Here is a 19,201-nt window from a genome sequence, read left to right as displayed (position 1 = left end):
TGCGGGTATCACGGACGTGATTTTTTTTTAAATTCGCACAACTTATTATAAAATATAGTAATTATAATTATAATTATAAAAAATCACTTTTAATTATTTTTAAGAGTATTTTGTAAAAAAAATTTATCTCAAACGCCTAATTTCTTTTGTACAATAAAAATAAAAGAACAATCAAAATACAAATCGATGCCAAACAGTCTACTTTTCTATTACAAATTCAATAGCTCAAATTACAACACAAATTAAGACAAACCAAACATTAACCCATTTAACCCAAACCCGGTTAGGGCCCGTCCAGCAACCTATTATGCAAACAAGTGATTCCTCCAGTAACCAACTAGCACCACTGTCCTCCAGAAGCTTCTCCAAAGATGCTTCATCAGGAATTCATGCAAAAACAGAGAAAAAGGAACCCTTAAGAGAGGCAATGCAGTTTGCTCGTTCAAGGATGAAGCCTTCATCTTCCTAAGCGTTCATCTCCCTCGAACTGAACAGTGAATAGAGAAGCAGATGAAGCCGACGCCTGCCGGAAATATCAGCTCCAGCTGTGGTAGTGGTGGTGAAGGGAGTCAAGCTGGACTCGCTCGCTTGCGCTCACCTCCAACCACCTGGTTGGAAGCTCTTCTCGAGGAAGACGAAAAGGACCCATTAACGGGAAAAACGGTCCGTTATAGCCGCGATTGACCGTTACCCGTTAAATTACAGTCATTATCGGCCGTTATGGGTATGATTCCGTTTCACGTGATTTTGGCTGATATCGGTAACGGGAGCCGCCGATACCACGATATAACGGCCGTTTTTTTAATCCCTGCTCTCAACTACAAAAACAGAGGTCCAAAACTACCATAAACACCATATAAGCATGAGCAGCTCATTCGCTTCCTCTCGCAAGGCTCGGTTCCTCCTCCATCTCACTTCACTCCTTTGATTATTTTTCAATTTGGGTTTTTTTTGTTTTTGTTTTTGTTTTTGTTTTGATGGGTATCTGATATTTTTTTTGTTTATATTGTTTAGGCACTTAGTAAGATTGCTTGTAATCGCCTACAAAAAGAGCTGGTAGAGTGGCAGGTCAACCCTCCCTCCGGTTTCAAGCACAAAGTCACCGATAATCTTCAAAGGTGTTTGATTGACTTTCATTTTTTCTTCATTTTTTCTGATTAGATTAAAAAAATTATACTTTTTAATCTTATTTTTGACTTTAAAAAGGTGGGTAATTGAAGTCAATGGAGCTGCGGGAACTTTGTACGCCAGTGAAACATATCAGCTTCAGGTGGATTTCCCTGAACATTACCCTATGGAAGCCCCCCAGGTTTGATTTTTCTTCGAAGCCCCTTTTTTGTATTTTTTTATTTTATTTCTCATTTCCTTTTAATTTTTTTTGAATTATTCATTTCCTTTTAATGATTCTGCTCTTCTGGGTTATTCTTTGTAGGTGATATTTCTTCAATCAACACCTCTCCATCCACATATTTACAGCAATGGTCATATTTGTTTAGGTTCGAAATTTTGATATTTGGTTTCCATTGATAGTACATGCTCTCAAATTTTGCATGTGTATTTTTTTTATCTTTTATATAGATATATATGTATTGCAGTAGACATGTCATGCTCTGATTTCACCTTTTGCTTTCAATTTATTTTTTTATCCATTTATCCTTTTGAAAATGATTGAGTTTTGGGGATACCCTTGCCTCGGTGCTAATTTGTTGGTACCTTCAAAAATGTTTTCCTTTACATTACTAAAAGGATCATTGATGCTTATGTGAATTTGGATATTACTGTATCATGTATCTATCTTCATATCCTTTACACCAAATATATACTCTATGGAAAATAAAAGGTTTTGTCTCAAATACTGTATAGGGAAAGAAAATGGAGAAAGAACGTTCGAGACATTGCTTTAAGTAGGATAAATTTATTCTATAACCATAGAGAAAAGAAAGAGGAGGAAAAGTTAAAGATGGTTGCTTCGAGCGGTATAGATGAACCTTCCATTAAGCATGAACTTTGCAAGACTTCAACGGAAATTGGATTTCTTTCATTGGTATCTCTCGGTATATGATGTTTGAGAACTATAATCTAGCCTTTTCTTCTCCTTGTTCATGGCTGTGGGGTGATTTTTTTTCATTTTTGCTTTTTTTAATTGGACAAGGTGGAGGATAAAATAGCTTGGGAAATGAGCTAAGGATAACGTTTTTATACACTTGATGTGCCTTTCCACCATTTTTTTTGCCAAATTCAAAGCATAGTTGATTTTGTTAATGTAACAAATACTTAAATTCCAGATGCCCTCTCTCTCTCTCTCTCTCATGCACACACCAATGCGCACATAGTTAATTTGCTCAATTTCCACATATATGTTCTATCTTTATTGCTTAACTATTGACATGGCAGGCTCGATGCATGATTGTTCCGTTTTATTTTTGTAGACATCTTATATGATTCATGGTCCCCAGCCATGACAGTTGGGTCTATCTGTTGGGTAAAATGGGTTATTTCCCACACGAACGTAGTTTTAAAATTGACCTAAAATGTCAAGATTAAGACCACCAAAGGTTGTACAGCGGATAAACCTGTCAAACTATTGAATATTGAAACACAATGGAAAAGAATCGAATAAAAAACAATAAAGGAGAGAACACACCAAATTTACGAGGTTCGACGAGAATATCGTCTACTCCTCTGGCACCACACCGGATGATAACTTCACTATATCGTCAATATTAAAACAAATGGAATTCTTTGGAATTCCCAAAGTGGGAGAATGAAGAATACAAGAGGAAGAGAGAATTTGTTTTTGGGATGATTTCTAATGGAAATACTTAGGCCTATTTATAGTTGAGTTTCAAGAACAATATGTTCAAAGTTTGGCCACCTACCAAAGAATTTTCCAATGTGTACAAGTTAGCCACCAAATATAAAATTCACATGTTCAAAGTTTGGCCACCAACCAAGATGAAATTTCCAATAAGTTGGCCACCAACCAAGATGAAATTTCTAACTTGTCAACTTAATTTCTAGACAAATCTAACAAATCTCCACATTGGCTTGAAATTACCAAGCCTACTCAACTTCTTTAACTCCCCAAATTTGTAGTGCCTCTAATTGCACTCACAAGCGCCACACACCCGAAGGTGTTCATACTTTCAGGATGTTAATCAAGTTCAAACAATGATTGAACTTGATTACTGTTACTACCTTGATCATCATATCTGCAGGATTTTCTGATGTCGCAATTTTCTGAAGTAGAATCTTTCATTCTTCAAAGATCTCCCGCACAAAGTGATACCTCACGTCGATATGCTTAGTCCTTGAATGGTAGACTTGATTTTTCGCTAAGTGAATAACACTCTGACTGTCACAATAGAGACTAATGTGACTTTGAACAACTCCCAAGTCTTCCATCAACCCGTTAAGCCAAATTGCTTCCTTTACAGCCTCTGAAACTGCCATGTATTCTGCCTCTGTAGTAGACAAGGCCACCGTAGATTGCAATGTAGACTTCCAACTTACTAGGGCTTTAGCAAGAGTAAACAAATACCCAGTAGTTGATCGACGCTTATCCAAATCACCAGCATAATCGGAATCAGCATATCCAACCATACACTGACCAAGTGTTTCATCTTGTTCAAAAACTAAACCAACATCCACGGTTTGTTGGAGATACCGTAGAATCCATTTCATAGCTTGCCAATGTCATTCTCCAGGATCATGCATGTACCTGCTCACAACTCCAACTGCTTGTGAAATGTCAGGACGCGTACACACCATTGCATACATCAAGCTCCCAACTGCATTAGCATATGGAACTTTTGCCATATACACTCGTTCTTCGTTAGTTTTAGGAGATAATTGAGAACTAAGTTTCAAATGAGAAGCCAATGAGATACTTACATGTTTGGTATTTTCATTCATGCCAAAACATTGTAATACCTTTCTCAGATACTGCTTCTGTGTGAAACAAAGCTTCCCTCTCTGTCTATTTCTGCTTATCTCCATACCAAGAATCTTCTTAGCCTCACCTAGATCTTTCATCTCAAACTCTTGATTCAACTGAGCCTTTAATTTTTCTATCTCCTTTTGACTCTTCGAAGCGATCAACATATCGTCAACGTACAAGAGAAGATAAATGAAAGATCCATCTTTGAGCTTTTGTAAATACACACAATGATCATATTTGCTTCTAGTATACTTTTGCCTCCTCATAAAGTTATCAAATCGCTTGTATCACTGCCTCGGAGATTGCTTCAATCCATATAGCGATTTGTTCAGCTTACAAACCCATTTCTCACGACCACCATCTTTGTATCCTTCTGGCTGAGTCATATAGATCTCCTCTTCTAAATCACCGTGCAAGAAAGCCGTCTTTACATCAAGTTGAGCTAGCTCTAAATTCAACTGTGCTACCAAGGCCAACAATATTCTAATGGAGGAATACTTCACAACAGGGGAAAATACTTCATTGTAGTCGATTCCCTCCTTTTGAGCGTAGCCTTTAGCTACCAACCGTGCCTTGTAGCGAACATCTTTCTTGTTATGAGATCCATCTTTCTTTACAAATACCCACTTGCATCCAATGGCTCTTTTACCTTTTGGTAATTGTGCCAGTTTCCAAGTGTCGTTCTTTTGGAGAGATTATATTTCTTCATCCATGACACTTTTCCACTTATCACTTTCCAAGCTTTGTATTGCTTCTTGGTAAGTGATAGGGATATCATCATCAACAACTGGAAGAGCATAGGCCACCATATCAACAAATCGAGCAAGTCTACGAATTTCTCTCCTTGGCCTTGTAACTGCAAGTGTTTCTGGTGTCTCCAATGGTTCTTGGGTTTGAACCTCTTCATCTTCTGATTCTTCTATTGGAGTTGAAGAATCAGTTGCATCAACTTCTGGGATCATCATCTACTGAAACTCCACCTGTTTTGGAGTATGCTCCACCTACTGCGGAGTACTACTTGTCTGGACAACTTCACTTGTTACCTTCTTTACTAGGGCATATTCATCAAAGGTAACATCTCTGCTACAAATTATCTTCTTGGTGTCTAAACACCAAAGGCGGAATCATAATCAGTAGCAGGTTTTCCAGACCATACCTCCAATGGTGTTTTTCCTCCTATCGCTGATGACGGCAGACGATTAATGAGATAGCCAGCATATGTCACAGCCTCAACCCAAAATGTCTTGCCTAACCCAGCATTAGACAACATACATCGAACTTTCTTCAATAGTATTCGATTCATACGCTCTGCCACCCGATTCTGTTGTGGTGTATGTCTAACACCGAAGTGTCGAATAATACCATACTCATGGCGAACGTCAAAGAATGGGTCACTTTTATATTCCCCTCCATTGTCCGTCCTAAGACGTTTGATCTTTCTACCAGTCTGGTTCTCGATCATATTTTTCCATTTCAGGAAAATTTGAAGCACTTCATCTTTAGACTTCATCGGATACACCCAAACTCTTCTGGAAAAGTCATCTACAAAAGTTACAAAATAATGGTTTCCTCCCAAAGACGATGTCTTTGAAGGACCCCATACATCTGAGTGAATATAATCTACAATACCTTTTGTATTATGTATAGTGGTGCCAAACTTCACTCTCTTCTGCTTTCCCAGAACACAATGCTCGCAAAAGTTCAATTTGCAAGCCTTTGCACCTTTCAACAATCCTTTCTTTGCCAGAATTTGCAAGGATTTCTCTCCATCATGTCCCAACCGCATATGCCACAACTGGGTTGCGTCCAAATCATCACCTCCGGAAGTTGCTGCAACTGCTCCAATAATTGTACTACCTTGGTAGTAATACAAATTATTTTTCCTGATGCCCTTCATCATCACAAGTGCGCCATATGTGACTTTTAAAACTCCATCTCTCATAGTGACTACTGAGCCTTTGGATTCTAAGGCTCCAAACGAGATGAGATTTTTCTTCAAACTGGGCATGTATCGGACATCCGTCAGAACTCTGGTTGATCCATCTTGATTCTTTAATCGAATTGAACCTATCCCAACTGTTTTACAGGCATTGTCATTGCCCATATAAACAACTCCTGCATTTAGTTCCACTAAATCGGAGAACCACTCCCGATTAGGGGACATATGATAGGTGCAACCCGAATCTAATATCCACTCATCGGAATGGAATGTTGTTGATGAAGCAACCAATGATATGTCAGAGTCATGTGCATCATGCTCTGCAACACATGCATATGGAGCAGCTTTTCCTTTCTTCTTCAGCTTCGAACAATCTTTCTTCCAATGGCCTTTCTCATGACAAAAGGCACATTCATCTTTTCCCAGTCTGGACTTCGACTTTGATCTCCCTCTCCACTTTGGCTTTTGACTTTTCGAGCGACCTCTTGCCACCATGGCCTCTGCTGCTTCGTACTTGCTCTCCTTCTTGGTTTTCTTCCTGAGTTCATAACTATACAAAGCAGCAGTTACATCTTTAAGGGTAACATTATCCTTACCATGAAGTAACGTTGTCTCAAGGTGCTCAAATTCATCTGGAAGAGATGACAACAACATCAAAGCCAAATCTTCATCTTTGAAGGTTTCATCCATGCCCAATAAGTCTTCCACTAGCTCATTCAACGCAGTGATGTGTTCATTCATACTGGTGTCTGGTTGATAATCAAATCTGAACAATCTTTTCTTCATGTGGAGACGATTTTGAGAGCTTTTCTTCAGGAATTTTTCCTCCAAAGCTTTCCACATCTTACTTGCAGAAGTCTCGTTATTGTAGCCATATTTCTGCTCCCTGGAAAGACAAGATCGAATCGTGTTGCATGCCAAACGATTGATTGTTCCCAATTCTTTCTCCTCCATATATTCGGGTTTTTCTTCCTCAATGGCGATGTCTAGACCTTGTTAGAATAAAGCGTCTAACACCTCGCCTTGCCACATGCCAAAATGACCGGATCCATCGAACAACTCTACCGAGAAATTTGCATTTGACATCACCCTCCTCACCGGTCCAGATGAAGAGCTTGATATCTCAACTGATCCGTATTTTGGCATTTTAATTCTAACGAACAATATTCAATATCACGAACTGTATCTTTTCAGCAACGGAACCACCAGGATAACCTCAACCGAAGCTCTGATGCCAATTGTTGGGGAAAACGGGTTATTTCCCACACGAACGTAGTTTTAAAATTGACCTAAAATGTCAAGATTAAAACCACCAAAGGTTGCACAGCGGATAAACCTGTCAAACTATTGAATATTGAAACACAATGGAAAAGAACCGAATAAAAAACAATAAAGGAGAGAACACACCAAATTTACGAGGTTCGACGAGAATATCGTCTACTCCTCGGGCACCACACCGGATGATAACTTCACTATATCGCCAATATTAAAACAAATGGAATTCTTTGGAATTCCCAAAGTGGGAGAATGAATAATACAAGAGGAAGAGAGAACTTGTTTTTGGGATGATTTCTAATGGAAATACTTAGGCCTATTTATAGTTGAGTTTCAAGAACAATATGTTCAAAGTTTGGCCACCTACCAAAGAATTTTTCAATGTGTACAAGTTAGCCACCAAATATGAAATTCACATGTTCAAAGTTTGGCTACCAACCAAGATGAAATTTTCAATAAGTTGGCCACCAATCAAGATGAAATTTCCAACTTATCAACTTAATTTCTAGACAAATCTAACATTATCTGTATCGGCATTCTCTCCATGCTATCAAGCGCAACTGTTAAGGTTCGATTACATATTCAACTGATTTTCTGAATGCCTTATTATTCCACCGAATCATTTTCTCATTCTTGTTCAACATCCGTTTGTCATGCATAAGGTGCACCGTCGGTTATTTATTTGGGTATAAAATTTTCCAAACATTAAACTATTAGTCATGTCTCGCAGCATTGTCCTGAAGACAACGACCGCTATGTAAGGAACTGTAGAAACGGTCGATATCCGAAGCAGACCAGGTGGTGGTTCCATGATGACAAAGTTTAATGGCGTCAGCATCTTCCTGCAGTAACTAGTTTAATAATAATTATAGATTAGACGAACAGATCCCACTGTCAAGGAGAATGCATTCTTCGAATCTTTGACAACTCCTGTAAATGATTGTATGCTGATATTTCGTTAGAGAAAGATAAAAAGGTAAAGACTTCCATTAGCAACTTGTAAGGAACAAAGCTCTCTCAGTTAATGGTGTTTAACCCATGTGAGAGATGTTTGGTGCACTGTAAGCACTAAGCACATAAATGGGAAACCGTATCTGAATTTGAAGTTGGAGCCATTGTTATATGTTTTTAGGAACAAAGAGATTCATCGAATCTTAATCTTATGCTTTGGTACTCTAAAACACTTTTGGCTCTCTTTGTTTTAATAATTTTCTGTAAAAGAAAAAAAAAATGGCTGTAATTAATAGGAGACAAGAGTGGTGCCAGTTAAAAAGGATTATGCAACTCTGAGCCAACTGAGAATAGTAGTTGTATAAAACAGTATAAAGCTAAGGCAGTCAACCATGGAACCAACACATGGCTCAAGAATGAGTGAATGACACACCCATAGCTCTACAATTATTGGGATTCGTACAACCCAAAATATTTTTTTAAAATAATCTATGAAATATTAGATTCCATTTTTAGGTTTAAATATACAATGAATCTCTAATTTTTTTTTAATGAATTATTGGTTTTTTATTTATACTTTGAACGTTTTAAATGAAAACTAAGTTTGTCGGGTTAGATAAGATAATAATAATAACAATAAATCATCATATATTTATTATTGTTATATTTTTAATGATTCAAACTTAATATTATATATATATATATAATACATTAGTATCCCTGTGTGAATATAAATTTTAAAATTTATTACGTGAATGATAAAAATTAAATATACATTATAAATAAGTAGTTAAGACTATATAATATATGAATTTATTGACATATAATCTTATGTTATTTTATAAAATATTTTATCATTCCATTTATACCATTCTTAAATTTTAAATGTATATCTATTAAAAAATAAAAAAATTATATAAATACACGTTCCATTAACTGAAATTGATCACGGATAGTCAATTTTAAAGTTTTTCATAGGTAGTGACCAAAATAAAAATAATCAATACAATTAGGATTTGGCAATTTATTTAGGATTTTCATGATGGGTTTGGACATATTTTGTTGTAAAAGAAGAGGGATCTGCTTTGAAATACTTGCAAAGCATATGTGGTATGTATATCCATTAAATCTAAGCGCTGTTTTTTATTCATTTATATCATCAAACTTTTGATTTTGTCACTTTTAACGTAAACATTAATTTTTAAGTATAATTATATTACCACGTCGTTAATGATCTATCATTACATAATATTACATGTGTGTGTCATGACATTATTAACGTGGTTGTTTCACAAAAACAAGTCAAAAGTTAAAATTGAATGATATATAATGTAGCATATCCTATATTTTAATTACATATGTTAACATGTGTGTTTAATTAATCATTTAAATATCAATTTAAACATATAATAATAATTACAATTATTGTGGAAGGGAAAACTGTTTTGGTTCATTGAACGAACAAATACTCAAGAAGGCCGAAAAAGGAAAAGTAGCGGATTTTACGGGAACAAAGCTGGTGTGACGACACGTGGCGGTAATCTGACCGTTACACGGAATGAAAACTGGGCCAGACAACAGTTGATCGATGGATTTTTTTAGATAACATCCCTAAGCCAAACGAAAAAACATCCTGTATTTAGTGAAATAAAAAAGAAGAAAAAAACAGCAACTGCAAACGTTTAAGTCAAATTTACCATTCTTTTTCACTTTATGGGTTTTGATTTGTTCATCAGATACAAAGAGAAAATAGATTTTAAAAAAATTACTGGGAAGAGTGAAAGATTGAAAAGAGATTTAGACTAGTGTTGGAAATTTTGAAGCAACTCCAACAGAACCAGCTTCACCGACAAGAAACGATACCCCCAAAAAAATACTGGTATTAGACACTTTCAGTGGGTTTAAGAATAATAGTTAGGTAATGACATAAAGTGTAAACACGTTCAAGAGAGATAGAGAGAGAATTGGCTGTTGCTCGGGGGGAAACAAGGACTGCAATGTGCACCTATTTGGAAATATCGGGTTGGAAAAACATCAAAACAGAGAATTGAGTTTCTGATATGGATAATCAACATGGAGGAGGTACAACAATGGCCGATTTTTTCTCACTAGGAGGAAGAGGAAGTAACAGCCGAGAACATCAACAAAGCAACCCACCAACTGGAATTCAACCAGAGAGCTGGTTCTGGTACAAGAATGAGGACATTTCTTACAAGGGTTTCGGGCCATGGCAGCAGCAGCAAGATCTTTGTTCATCGGCAGCTGGTTTAGGTGTTGGACCGAGCAGGAGCTCGATCAACGTCTCCGATGATTCTTCGAGCTCGAGATCGGGGTTCATGACGGGGAGAAGTAGTAATTGCCAAGATTGTGGGAATCAAGCCAAAAAAGATTGCCTTCACATGAGGTGTAGAACTTGTTGTAATAACCGAGGATTTGATTGCCAGACCCATGTTAAAAGTACTTGGGTTCCAGCTTGTAAGCGCCGTGAACGGCAACAAAATCTTCCTGCTTTGCAGCAGCAGCAGCTTCGTGGAGAGAATCGAACACCTTCTTCCCTTGCCTGCACTCGTTTACCAGCACACATGTCAGGTGCAGTGCTGTTATTGGTGATATATATATATATATATATGTGTGTATATTTATTTGAAGTAAACTATATCTAGTATACTCTCTCAGTGAATCACCTACAGTCTCAAAGATTGATTCTTTTTTATGCATTTAGAAGGAAAATTTTCTACAAAGAGAGATAAGGAACTTGTATCCAGGAAAAAGGAAAACAAAACACATATATCGATTGAATTGCGTGTTGCAATAGACATCCACAGTAAACACTGCAGCAGCTTTTCTTTTCATTTTTTTCCTTTTACGTTTTGTAGTTATTGACGGGAAGAAACTATTTTTTTGCCTCTTGCTTTGCTTCCTCTTCGCTGTCTTCCCTTCGTTTTCCACTAAAATTAAGCTAACCTTAAAATAAAGACTTTTTGTTTGCTTTGCTTATCTAATCTAACAAAAGGTTTGAATTTGTTGTTGGCCATGTTTATTTTTGTTGTATTTTAGGGTTAGATCAACTGGGGAATTTCCCACCAGAAGTGAGTTCACACGCAGTGTTTCGATGCGTGACAGTGAGTAGCATTGACGATGCCGACGAACAGTATGCTTATCAAACGGCAGTGAGCATTGGAGGGCATATCTTCAAGGGAATTCTTTACGATCAAGGCCCTGATTCCGATAGCGACTACAACCACATGGCGGCAACAACAGCAGCAGCAGCTGGTGAGAGTTGTGCCACCACCAACGCGGTTACCTATGCAACTAACGCCAGTGCAGGTAGCGTAAAAGCTTCTTCTTCTTCTTCATCAGCCACCGCAGTTTTAGAGCCTTCATCTCTATATGCAACTCCACTAAACATTTTCATGGCTGGTACGGAGTTTTTCCCAAATCCAAGATCTTAAAAAAAACTAGAGAGAGATAGATGGCGGAGATGTGTTCATTTTTTTCTTGAGGAAAATTGAATGCTCTTGTTTCAAATCATCAATATAAATTATTCTTTCCCTGTTTCCCGTATGGTTTCTGGTTTTCAAAACGAAGACAAATACTAGTTTCTTCTTTGGTTGGACAAACTGCATTGACTGCCTATTTTTCACCCATCACGGTATGGGCGTTCCAGCCATGCATGACTCTTGAGCGAACTCAGCTAGATAGCTTTCATGTTCAAAAAGTGAAACATTAAACAAACCCATCCTCCCTCTTCTCTCTATATATTTTTATTATTTATACAGATCGATGTGATCATCGTAACGTATTGCATTGCATTGCATTACATTGATGTGACTTAATTTATTTGATTAAGTGGGAATATTTCTTATCTCTGCTCCTTGTTTTAATGCCTTTTTCCTGCAACAAACCTGTTATTATTAGCGCGAACTGCAGTGGTATACACTCATTCCCTGCATTGTTCTTATTGGTTGAACTGCTTCCGTTTCTCTATATCCTCACTGAATCTTACTTAAACATACATTATATTTAGATTTAAAGGTTTGAGAATTTAGATATTTTAAATATTATGAACTCATAAAGACTTTAGTAGTTAAAAAGGGTTGTTTTTCTAAAGATTATAGGTTTTAGCATTTTCATATGCAAGATATTTATTTTCCCTGCGAGAGTATTGTCTTTTTTCCCTTCTTAATTTCATGCTTTCCAGGAAATGCTTAATTATATTGCATTAATGTTTCAATTAATGCTAGTACCTAATTCCAGCTGCATTGTTTTATTGCCAAGTTCAAGGTCTGTCAAAACTTAGATTGCACTTGTGTTAGGTTATAGAGTATCTTTCATTGTTTTCCATGAATTTAGAAATAAAGTGGTTAATCCTGGCTTATTTTGGTCCTTGTAATGCTTATTTATAGTACAAATATATTGTCAGTGGTCAAAATTTCTTGATTAAATCTATTAAATAGTATAGACGGTTTCCAACTTAATATGTATGTCTCTTATATGCTGTGTACCTAAATGGAGTCTTTAACCTTTTAGGTATCTCATACATTGATTGAACTACAGTTGATGGGAGAATCCCAGAAAAAAATTTGAGGGTACTTTTTGCATTGGGGAAGAGAGATAATTGTCACATCGTCGCCTTTGTTAAGTCTTTTCAGGGAAGAAGATGTGATAGAACATCTGTGTTTCTAGGTTTTACAGTAGGCAAATTCCCTTGAATTAATCCGAACATCAGAGAACATGGAAACCGTAAACCATTCGATCAAAACATGTTATGATTTATAAATAAAAACATGCATGTGATATGTCCTTGACAAGCTCCAAGTTCCAACTGTGCTTGACCTGACTCCTGCCATACATGTGAATCAAATATAGCGAAAACAAAGTATGTTCGCAAATATATACACGAAGGAACAACAAGCAGAGAAAGAACAACAATGATTAAGCACACAACAGTTGTTTGCTTGAACCGAAAAACCAAAAAAAATGTCATTTAGGACCAGTGGGATTTGTTACATATGTATATATCTACGGGTACATAGTACCTAGGGTGTGGCCACTGTGCCTGTGACTGTGAGGCAGCAGAAAACCGAGATAAATCTTGTGCAGGAAACAATAGTGTGATTTGTCTCTCTAGGGCATCCATCAATGACTGTGGTCCCAAAAACTGGCTTTTCTGTTATTGAGTGTCTCAGCTCTGCTCATCCAAAAGCTTTGGCACTTTGCTTTAATTTACTCCACTTGCTGTTAGGGAGAAAAAAGGGAAGAAAACCCTACTGTGCTTGTGAAGAAGGAGGCAGTCATTGGTATTGGGACAGTCTTCTTCTTCTTCACCTAAGGGAAAATGAAAGAGAAAGGAATAATGTTAATACTGCAAATTGGTTCAACTTCAGCCTGCTGTACACCATTAATAAAAAGCTGACAATAACTTTGTTTCCAGCAGTGAATACATCCAATTTTTTTTCTCTGTATGGATGTTTCTTGCAAGTAGAGCTGCAGGTCAATAAATAGTTGGGTTTCTCAAGTATTCAAGCTCTAACATGTGGGGTTAGTATTCCATTAAAGGATTAAGTTATAGGGTTTAAAGACTATATTGTCACTAAAACAATCTTTATGAATCTAGAAGATGAAAAATAAGTACTTTTTTAGAAATTGGGTTGACCTGCAATTATACTTGGATTACCTTTTAATCAGAAGCTTGTCTCCCATTTGAAAGAGCACATAGTGGAGTGTCAAGTGTCCTATCCTACCATCGTTGCTTTAGGGTCTCCATTTTCTTTCTCTATAATAGTGGCTTCTTAATGGAACAGGTTTGGTGGATGTTTGCTAAAGCTTTCTTGTAGAGAGAGGGGGCTGTGAAATGCTCATGGATAAATTACCTGAGGTGACTGAATTATACTAAAATAATTGTTTCGATAACTAAAATTTTAAAATAAATATTAAACTTATCAAATTATTAAAAATATTATTATATTATTGTAATAAATTATGAAGTATTAATTTAATAAATTTTAAAAGTCTAATGACTAAAAATGGTTATTTAAACATAATTGAACGATGTTTAACTGTTTAAAAAGTTGGCCATGAAGGCATACACTATGCCCTAAAATCTGCCTCAGAGTACTGGAAACAACATACATTCTTAAATGGCATTCTGTTGGATCATCTCTGGACCAGAAATGTGAAACTCCTTTTGCTCCCGTGCACTCTTGTCTTTGCTTCTTCATCTTCCAACTTGTTTGAATATAAAAAAAGTTTATATCACATTCATTTAAGTACTTAAAGTATCTATTTTTGGTAAATAAATGAAAACAAAACTAAAAGGCTAGACTAAACTCGATCATCCTCTTCACTTAGGAGGTTTGCTACTGCTGCAGGTGGTTCTGGAAGATAATGTATTTGCAAATCTTCATGTGGCGCGTATTTGGCGAGTACATCGGCCACTCTATTGCCTTCTCTCATGACATGTTGGATTTGGAGGATCCAAGCCTTCCTTTTTAGTTCTTCTATATGTAGGAGTATCGAGTGTCTTCCTTGGTGATCTTCGCTGTTCTGTAGTAATCTTACAGCCTCCAAGCTGTCCAGTTCTATTTTGACTTGCTTGTATCCTAGTTCCTAAGTGCAATTCATTCCAGAGTATGCCCCCCAGAGTTCCCTTTCTATCACCGAGCATACGCCAACGTATTTATAGAAACCCATGATCCATTCCCCGTTGTGGTTCCTTATGATGCCTCCACAGGCTGTGTTCCCGTTCTTCGGCTCACAACTTGCATCTGTGTTCACTTTTACCCAGCCTTCTATGGGAGGTGTCCATGTGATCTTCTGGCGTGGGTGTTTTCCACATTGAAAAAGGATATACCTTTGAGGAGGTATTTAAAGGGATACTTCTTCCCTACCATATTGAATGTGGGGTGATGACTCCCTTGAACGCCTATGTTGTTGTTGTCCGGTCGACTCGGTTTGTTATTGTGGTCGTTATCATAGCAATTAGCGTGGCCTTAACATGTACCATGTGTGTATTCTTCTAAGTGTGAAACAATATTTTGATGCCATGATTTTCAGGATTTTCTTGCTGTAATTTAACAACTGTTATTTTTTTGAATATTTTGTTAACTTTGAATCTAGACTTTTTTACAGTCAGATTCGTAGTAGACAACATATTAACTCCTGTTTATATCAACTGTTACCACTGTTTCTCTACAGCTTTATTGCTGTAATATTACATTAGGTAAATTGATTGCTTAATTCATATCCTGTTTTTCGTTTTCTCGTATGGATAATGAGCCTATAAGTACAATAGCATTTCAACATCATCCAAAAACCCATTTATTCTTTCGCTACAAACAAGTTCTCATTTCCTTTTTTTTGTTGTTTCTTTAAAATTCTTTCTAGTGAAGAGCAACACCATCTTTGTCCACTTCAATTTTTTGAGTGTAAATATCTTGGAGAACCATGTTAAACTCAGGAGGCATTTGTCCATTATTACGATTACACTCATCGGATCGAATTAGCTTCTAAGGTAGTGGATGTAACACCATAATCCAGTATGACTTGAAGGTCCATGAATTATGATGTCACACGGAACCACCGAAGTAGCTAACCCAAAATTTTTCTTTTTAAATCAATTGTAAAACACCATGTAAAAGAAATTCATTCAAGATAAATAAAACGTAATAATCTAGTTTACAAATACTGGAGAAATCCAATTATTTAAAATAACAAAATACTGAGTTTACTAAAAAAATTACGACTGAATAATAATAGGTTCTACAATAGTACCTATAATAATACAAACCTTATAATAATAATAATCAAGACATACTCTAAAGTCTCTGTTGAATTGAAATAATTGGCGACGATAATGCTCATCGATTGATCTTCTAAGAACCTGCACACAAAAACACATTCAAACGCAGAACTTACGAGCTCAATGTCTCACTAATAACTTTACTATATTACATCCATTCACTAAATATGCATGCTAGAGGCATATATATGAAGATTGGAAATATTGATATGACATGCTAATAAAGCCACTCGGGTTAACACAAAACTATTAACACGGGATTTTGGGCCTTATAGTGGATCACCACGACACAAATTTAAGCTTTGGTTCATTTTATTTTTAAATTTCAATTAGTGCTAGCATCTCTGTTTTGCAGTTTTTATTTCCAGCTGTTTAAGTTTTATCAATTCAAAAAATTAATTTTAAAATGATATTTTGATTGTTACTTAAATAATTTGACTATTTTAAGATTAAGTCTCTGATTATCATATTTCTTCAAGTTCTCTTTCATTTTAAATCTATTTTGATCAACTTTAACTGTGATTTTAAACCACAATAGAGTATATATGTAACTTCATCAATTCATCTTTTTAAAAATAATTTTTTTACAATTTAATCCCTCAACTTTACATGATTTCCTCATTTATGTCAATTCCATTTTCGATCAAATTTGAGCAATATCATCCTTTACCTCTGTAGAATATCTATATAACTTCAATTTCTATTTTTAGTAACAAATTTCCTATTTTTTAAATTTAATTCCTTAATTTAACATTGTATTCAATTTAATTCTTTGACTATAAGTTTTTATTATAAATTCTTTCATCCTGTTAATTCTTTGGGTTATTTTTACTCTCATTAATATTCTATTTTCAAAATCAATTCTTTAAAAATAACATTTAAATATATTTTATAATTTTATTTAATATTTAATTTATTAAAAAAAATTGCAAATCTTAATTACACATATGAAAAATATAAAAATTTATAAATGTAGACTTTGCATGATTGGAAAAAATACTTAAATTAAAATTTTGTCATAATATTATAAATAATGATAATTAAATTAAAAAAATCAAATAACTCAACTCTACTAAAAAATTCAAATAAAAATTAAAGAATAAAAATTTTATTTGCTCATCAGATCTTCAACATGCTTAATGGACATGCTTTGACTTTGTCCAAAACCTATATCATACACAGTCACATCCAAAGATCTTGCTGGGACATCTCGCATCAAATACATCGATTTGACGAATGAATAAGCTTATCTCATTCACCATAAAATAAGACAGAAGTACCCTCCCATTTGGGTCAAGTTACTGTTGAAAATTGATAAATTCCCACCGAAAGTTGGAATTGAAAAAAAATCAATTCCACCTAAAACTTTGAAAAAGGGAATGGTAGGCATGAATTAGGCGTTGAATATTTTGAATGGAAAAATTAATTTTAGTCATTAGACTTTAGGGTATTTACAAGATTAGTCCTTAAAATTTAACTATAAATACCCTAGCTCATTTAGCTTCAAAATCATCCCAAAGTATTATACCTTTCTTCCAATACTATAGAGAATTTAGAGAGTTTCTTGAGAGTTATTTTCTCCTTTTTATCAAGAGAGAATTATCATTGTTTTCTCCTTGGTAGATCGAGAGAAGTTGTAATTCCTATTTCCTCATAGTGAAATTTTTCTACCGTTGCCCGTGGTTTTTACCCTAAATTTTTAGAGGTTTTCCACGTAAATTTTGTGTCTCTTTTATCTTCATTTTTATTTTCTCAAAATATCAGTTGCAATTTTGCTCTATCCGATAGCCGTCTTCCGCAACAATTGGTATCAGAGCTAGATTAGAGTGTGTAATATCTGCTTATTGTCTTTGTGGTTGCCACCAAAAGGTGGATCTTCCAACATAAGAAAATAAGAAGTTATTACCTATTCTTTGAAGGTTCCAGAGAACTACTCACGATAATGAAATAGTGGGAGCTATCCGTAAAAGAAGCTATGACAACAAAATTTGATATTGAAAAATTCAATGGGAGAAATTTCTCATTGTGGAAATTGAAGATGAAGGCCATCCTAAGGAAAGACGGGTGTCTAGCGGCTATCAATGAAAGGCCGGTGGATTTCGCAGATGACATCAAATGGAACGAGATGGACGAGAATGCTATGACAAACTTTCATCTAGCATTAGCAGATGAAATATTGTCAAGCATCGAGGAGAAAAAGACAGCTAATGAGATATGTAATCTTCTTACCAAATTGTACGAGACCACATCGCTGCACAATAAAATTTTCCTTAAGAGGAAATTGTACACTCTCCGTATGTCAGAATCTACTTCAGTGACGGAGCACTTAAATACATTGAACACCTTATTTTCTCAGCTTACATCATTAAGCTGTAAAATAGGAGAACAAGAACGTGCTGAACTTCTACTTCAAAGTCTACCGGATTCGTACGATCAACTCATCATCAACTTGACAAACAGTAATGTCACCAGTCTAGTCTTCGATGACGTTGCAGCTGCTGTTCTACAAGAAGAAAATCGACGCAAGAACAAGGAAGACAGACAAGTAAATCTACAACAAGCAGAAGCGTTGACAACTATGAGAGGGAGATCAACAGAACGTGGCCAAAGCAGCAGTCATAAACATGGTAGATCGAAGTCGAGGAGCAAGAAGAATTTAAAGTGCTACCACTGTGGAAAGAAGGGTCACTTGAAGAAGGATTGTTGGAGTCTAAATAAAAACTCCAATCCACAAGGCAATACCGCAAACACTTCAGATGATGGAGATGCTCTATGTTGTGAAGCGTCAACCACCGTGGAAGGAAGAAAATGATTTGCAGATATATGGCTCATTGATTCGGGAGCAATATATCACATGACCTCAAGAAGAGAATGGTTCCATCATTATGAACCAGTCTCAGGAGGATCTGTGTATAGTTGCAATGATCATGCCTTAAAAATCATTGGCGTGGGAACCATAAAATTGAAGATGTATGATGGAACAATTAAAGTTGTTCGAGATGTGCGGCACGTGACAGGTCTGAAGAAAAATTTATTATCCTACGGATTGTTGGATAATAATGCAAGCAAGATTGAAACACGAAAAAGAATCATGAAGGTGTTCCGTGGAGCGCTTGTGGTGCTGAAAGGTGAAAAGATAGTTGCAAACTTGTACATGCTGAAGGGAGAGACTTTGGTAGAAGCAGAAGCCTCTGTTGCCTCATGTAGTTCAGATTCGATAATGCTATGGCATCAGAAACTTGGACACATGTCAGAACAAGGAATGAAAGTCCTTGTGGAGCAAAAGCTACTTCCA

At 35.9% G+C, this 19,201-nt stretch overlaps 2 protein-coding genes and 1 long non-coding RNA gene across 3 annotated transcripts; all 3 read left to right on the top strand.

Moving 5' to 3' along the window:
* Positions 1–821: 821 nt before the first annotated feature.
* On the top strand, positions 822–3,228 carry LOC120130636 (probable ubiquitin-conjugating enzyme E2 16). The gene is made up of 6 exons (XM_039147838.1): positions 822–892; positions 1,015–1,118; positions 1,207–1,309; positions 1,433–1,496; positions 2,430–2,469; positions 3,219–3,228. Exons 1-6 carry the CDS (start codon positions 863–865, stop codon positions 3,226–3,228), a joined length of 351 nt encoding a protein of 116 aa, XP_039003769.1. The 5' UTR covers positions 822–862.
* A 4,448-nt stretch (positions 3,229–7,676) lies between these two features.
* On the top strand, positions 7,677–8,055 carry LOC120130882. Its single transcript, XR_005516874.1, has 2 exons — positions 7,677–7,722; positions 7,885–8,055. It is a non-coding gene; the product is annotated as an uncharacterized LOC120130882 (long non-coding RNA).
* A 1,835-nt stretch (positions 8,056–9,890) lies between these two features.
* LOC120130877 (protein SHI RELATED SEQUENCE 1-like) lies at positions 9,891–11,557 on the top strand. Its single transcript, XM_039148027.1, has 2 exons — positions 9,891–10,694; positions 11,163–11,557. Exons 1-2 carry the CDS (start codon positions 10,166–10,168, stop codon positions 11,555–11,557), a joined length of 924 nt encoding a protein of 307 aa, XP_039003958.1. The 5' UTR covers positions 9,891–10,165.
* The last annotated feature ends 7,644 nt before the right edge of the window (positions 11,558–19,201 follow it).

The sequence above is a fragment of the Hibiscus syriacus genome, unplaced genomic scaffold (assembly GCF_006381635.1).
Source record: "Hibiscus syriacus cultivar Baekdansim isolate YM2019G1 unplaced genomic scaffold, ASM638163v2 tig00110548_pilon, whole genome shotgun sequence".
In the NCBI taxonomy this organism is placed as follows: Eukaryota; Viridiplantae; Streptophyta; class Magnoliopsida; order Malvales; family Malvaceae; genus Hibiscus; species Hibiscus syriacus.
Note: the sequence above shows the minus strand (reverse complement) of the source record. Positions and strands in the feature narration are given on the sequence as shown.

What these genes read in the sequence shown, in the direction of transcription:
- LOC120130636 (XM_039147838.1), top strand. Translation starts at nt 863, where the DNA reads ATGAGCAGCTCATTCGCTTCCTCTCGCAAG. An exon ending in GTCACCGATAATCTTCAAAG is followed by an intron (nt 1,119 to 1,206) that starts GTGTTTGATTGA and finishes GACTTTAAAAAG; the next exon opens with GTGGGTAATTGAAGTCAATG. An exon ending in ACCCTATGGAAGCCCCCCAG is followed by an intron (nt 1,310 to 1,432) that starts GTTTGATTTTTC and finishes TATTCTTTGTAG; the next exon opens with GTGATATTTCTTCAATCAAC.
- LOC120130877 (XM_039148027.1), top strand. Translation starts at nt 10,166, where the DNA reads ATGGATAATCAACATGGAGGAGGTACAACAATGGCCGATTTTTTCTCA. An exon ending in TTTACCAGCACACATGTCAG is followed by an intron (nt 10,695 to 11,162) that starts GTGCAGTGCTGT and finishes GTTGTATTTTAG; the next exon opens with GGTTAGATCAACTGGGGAAT.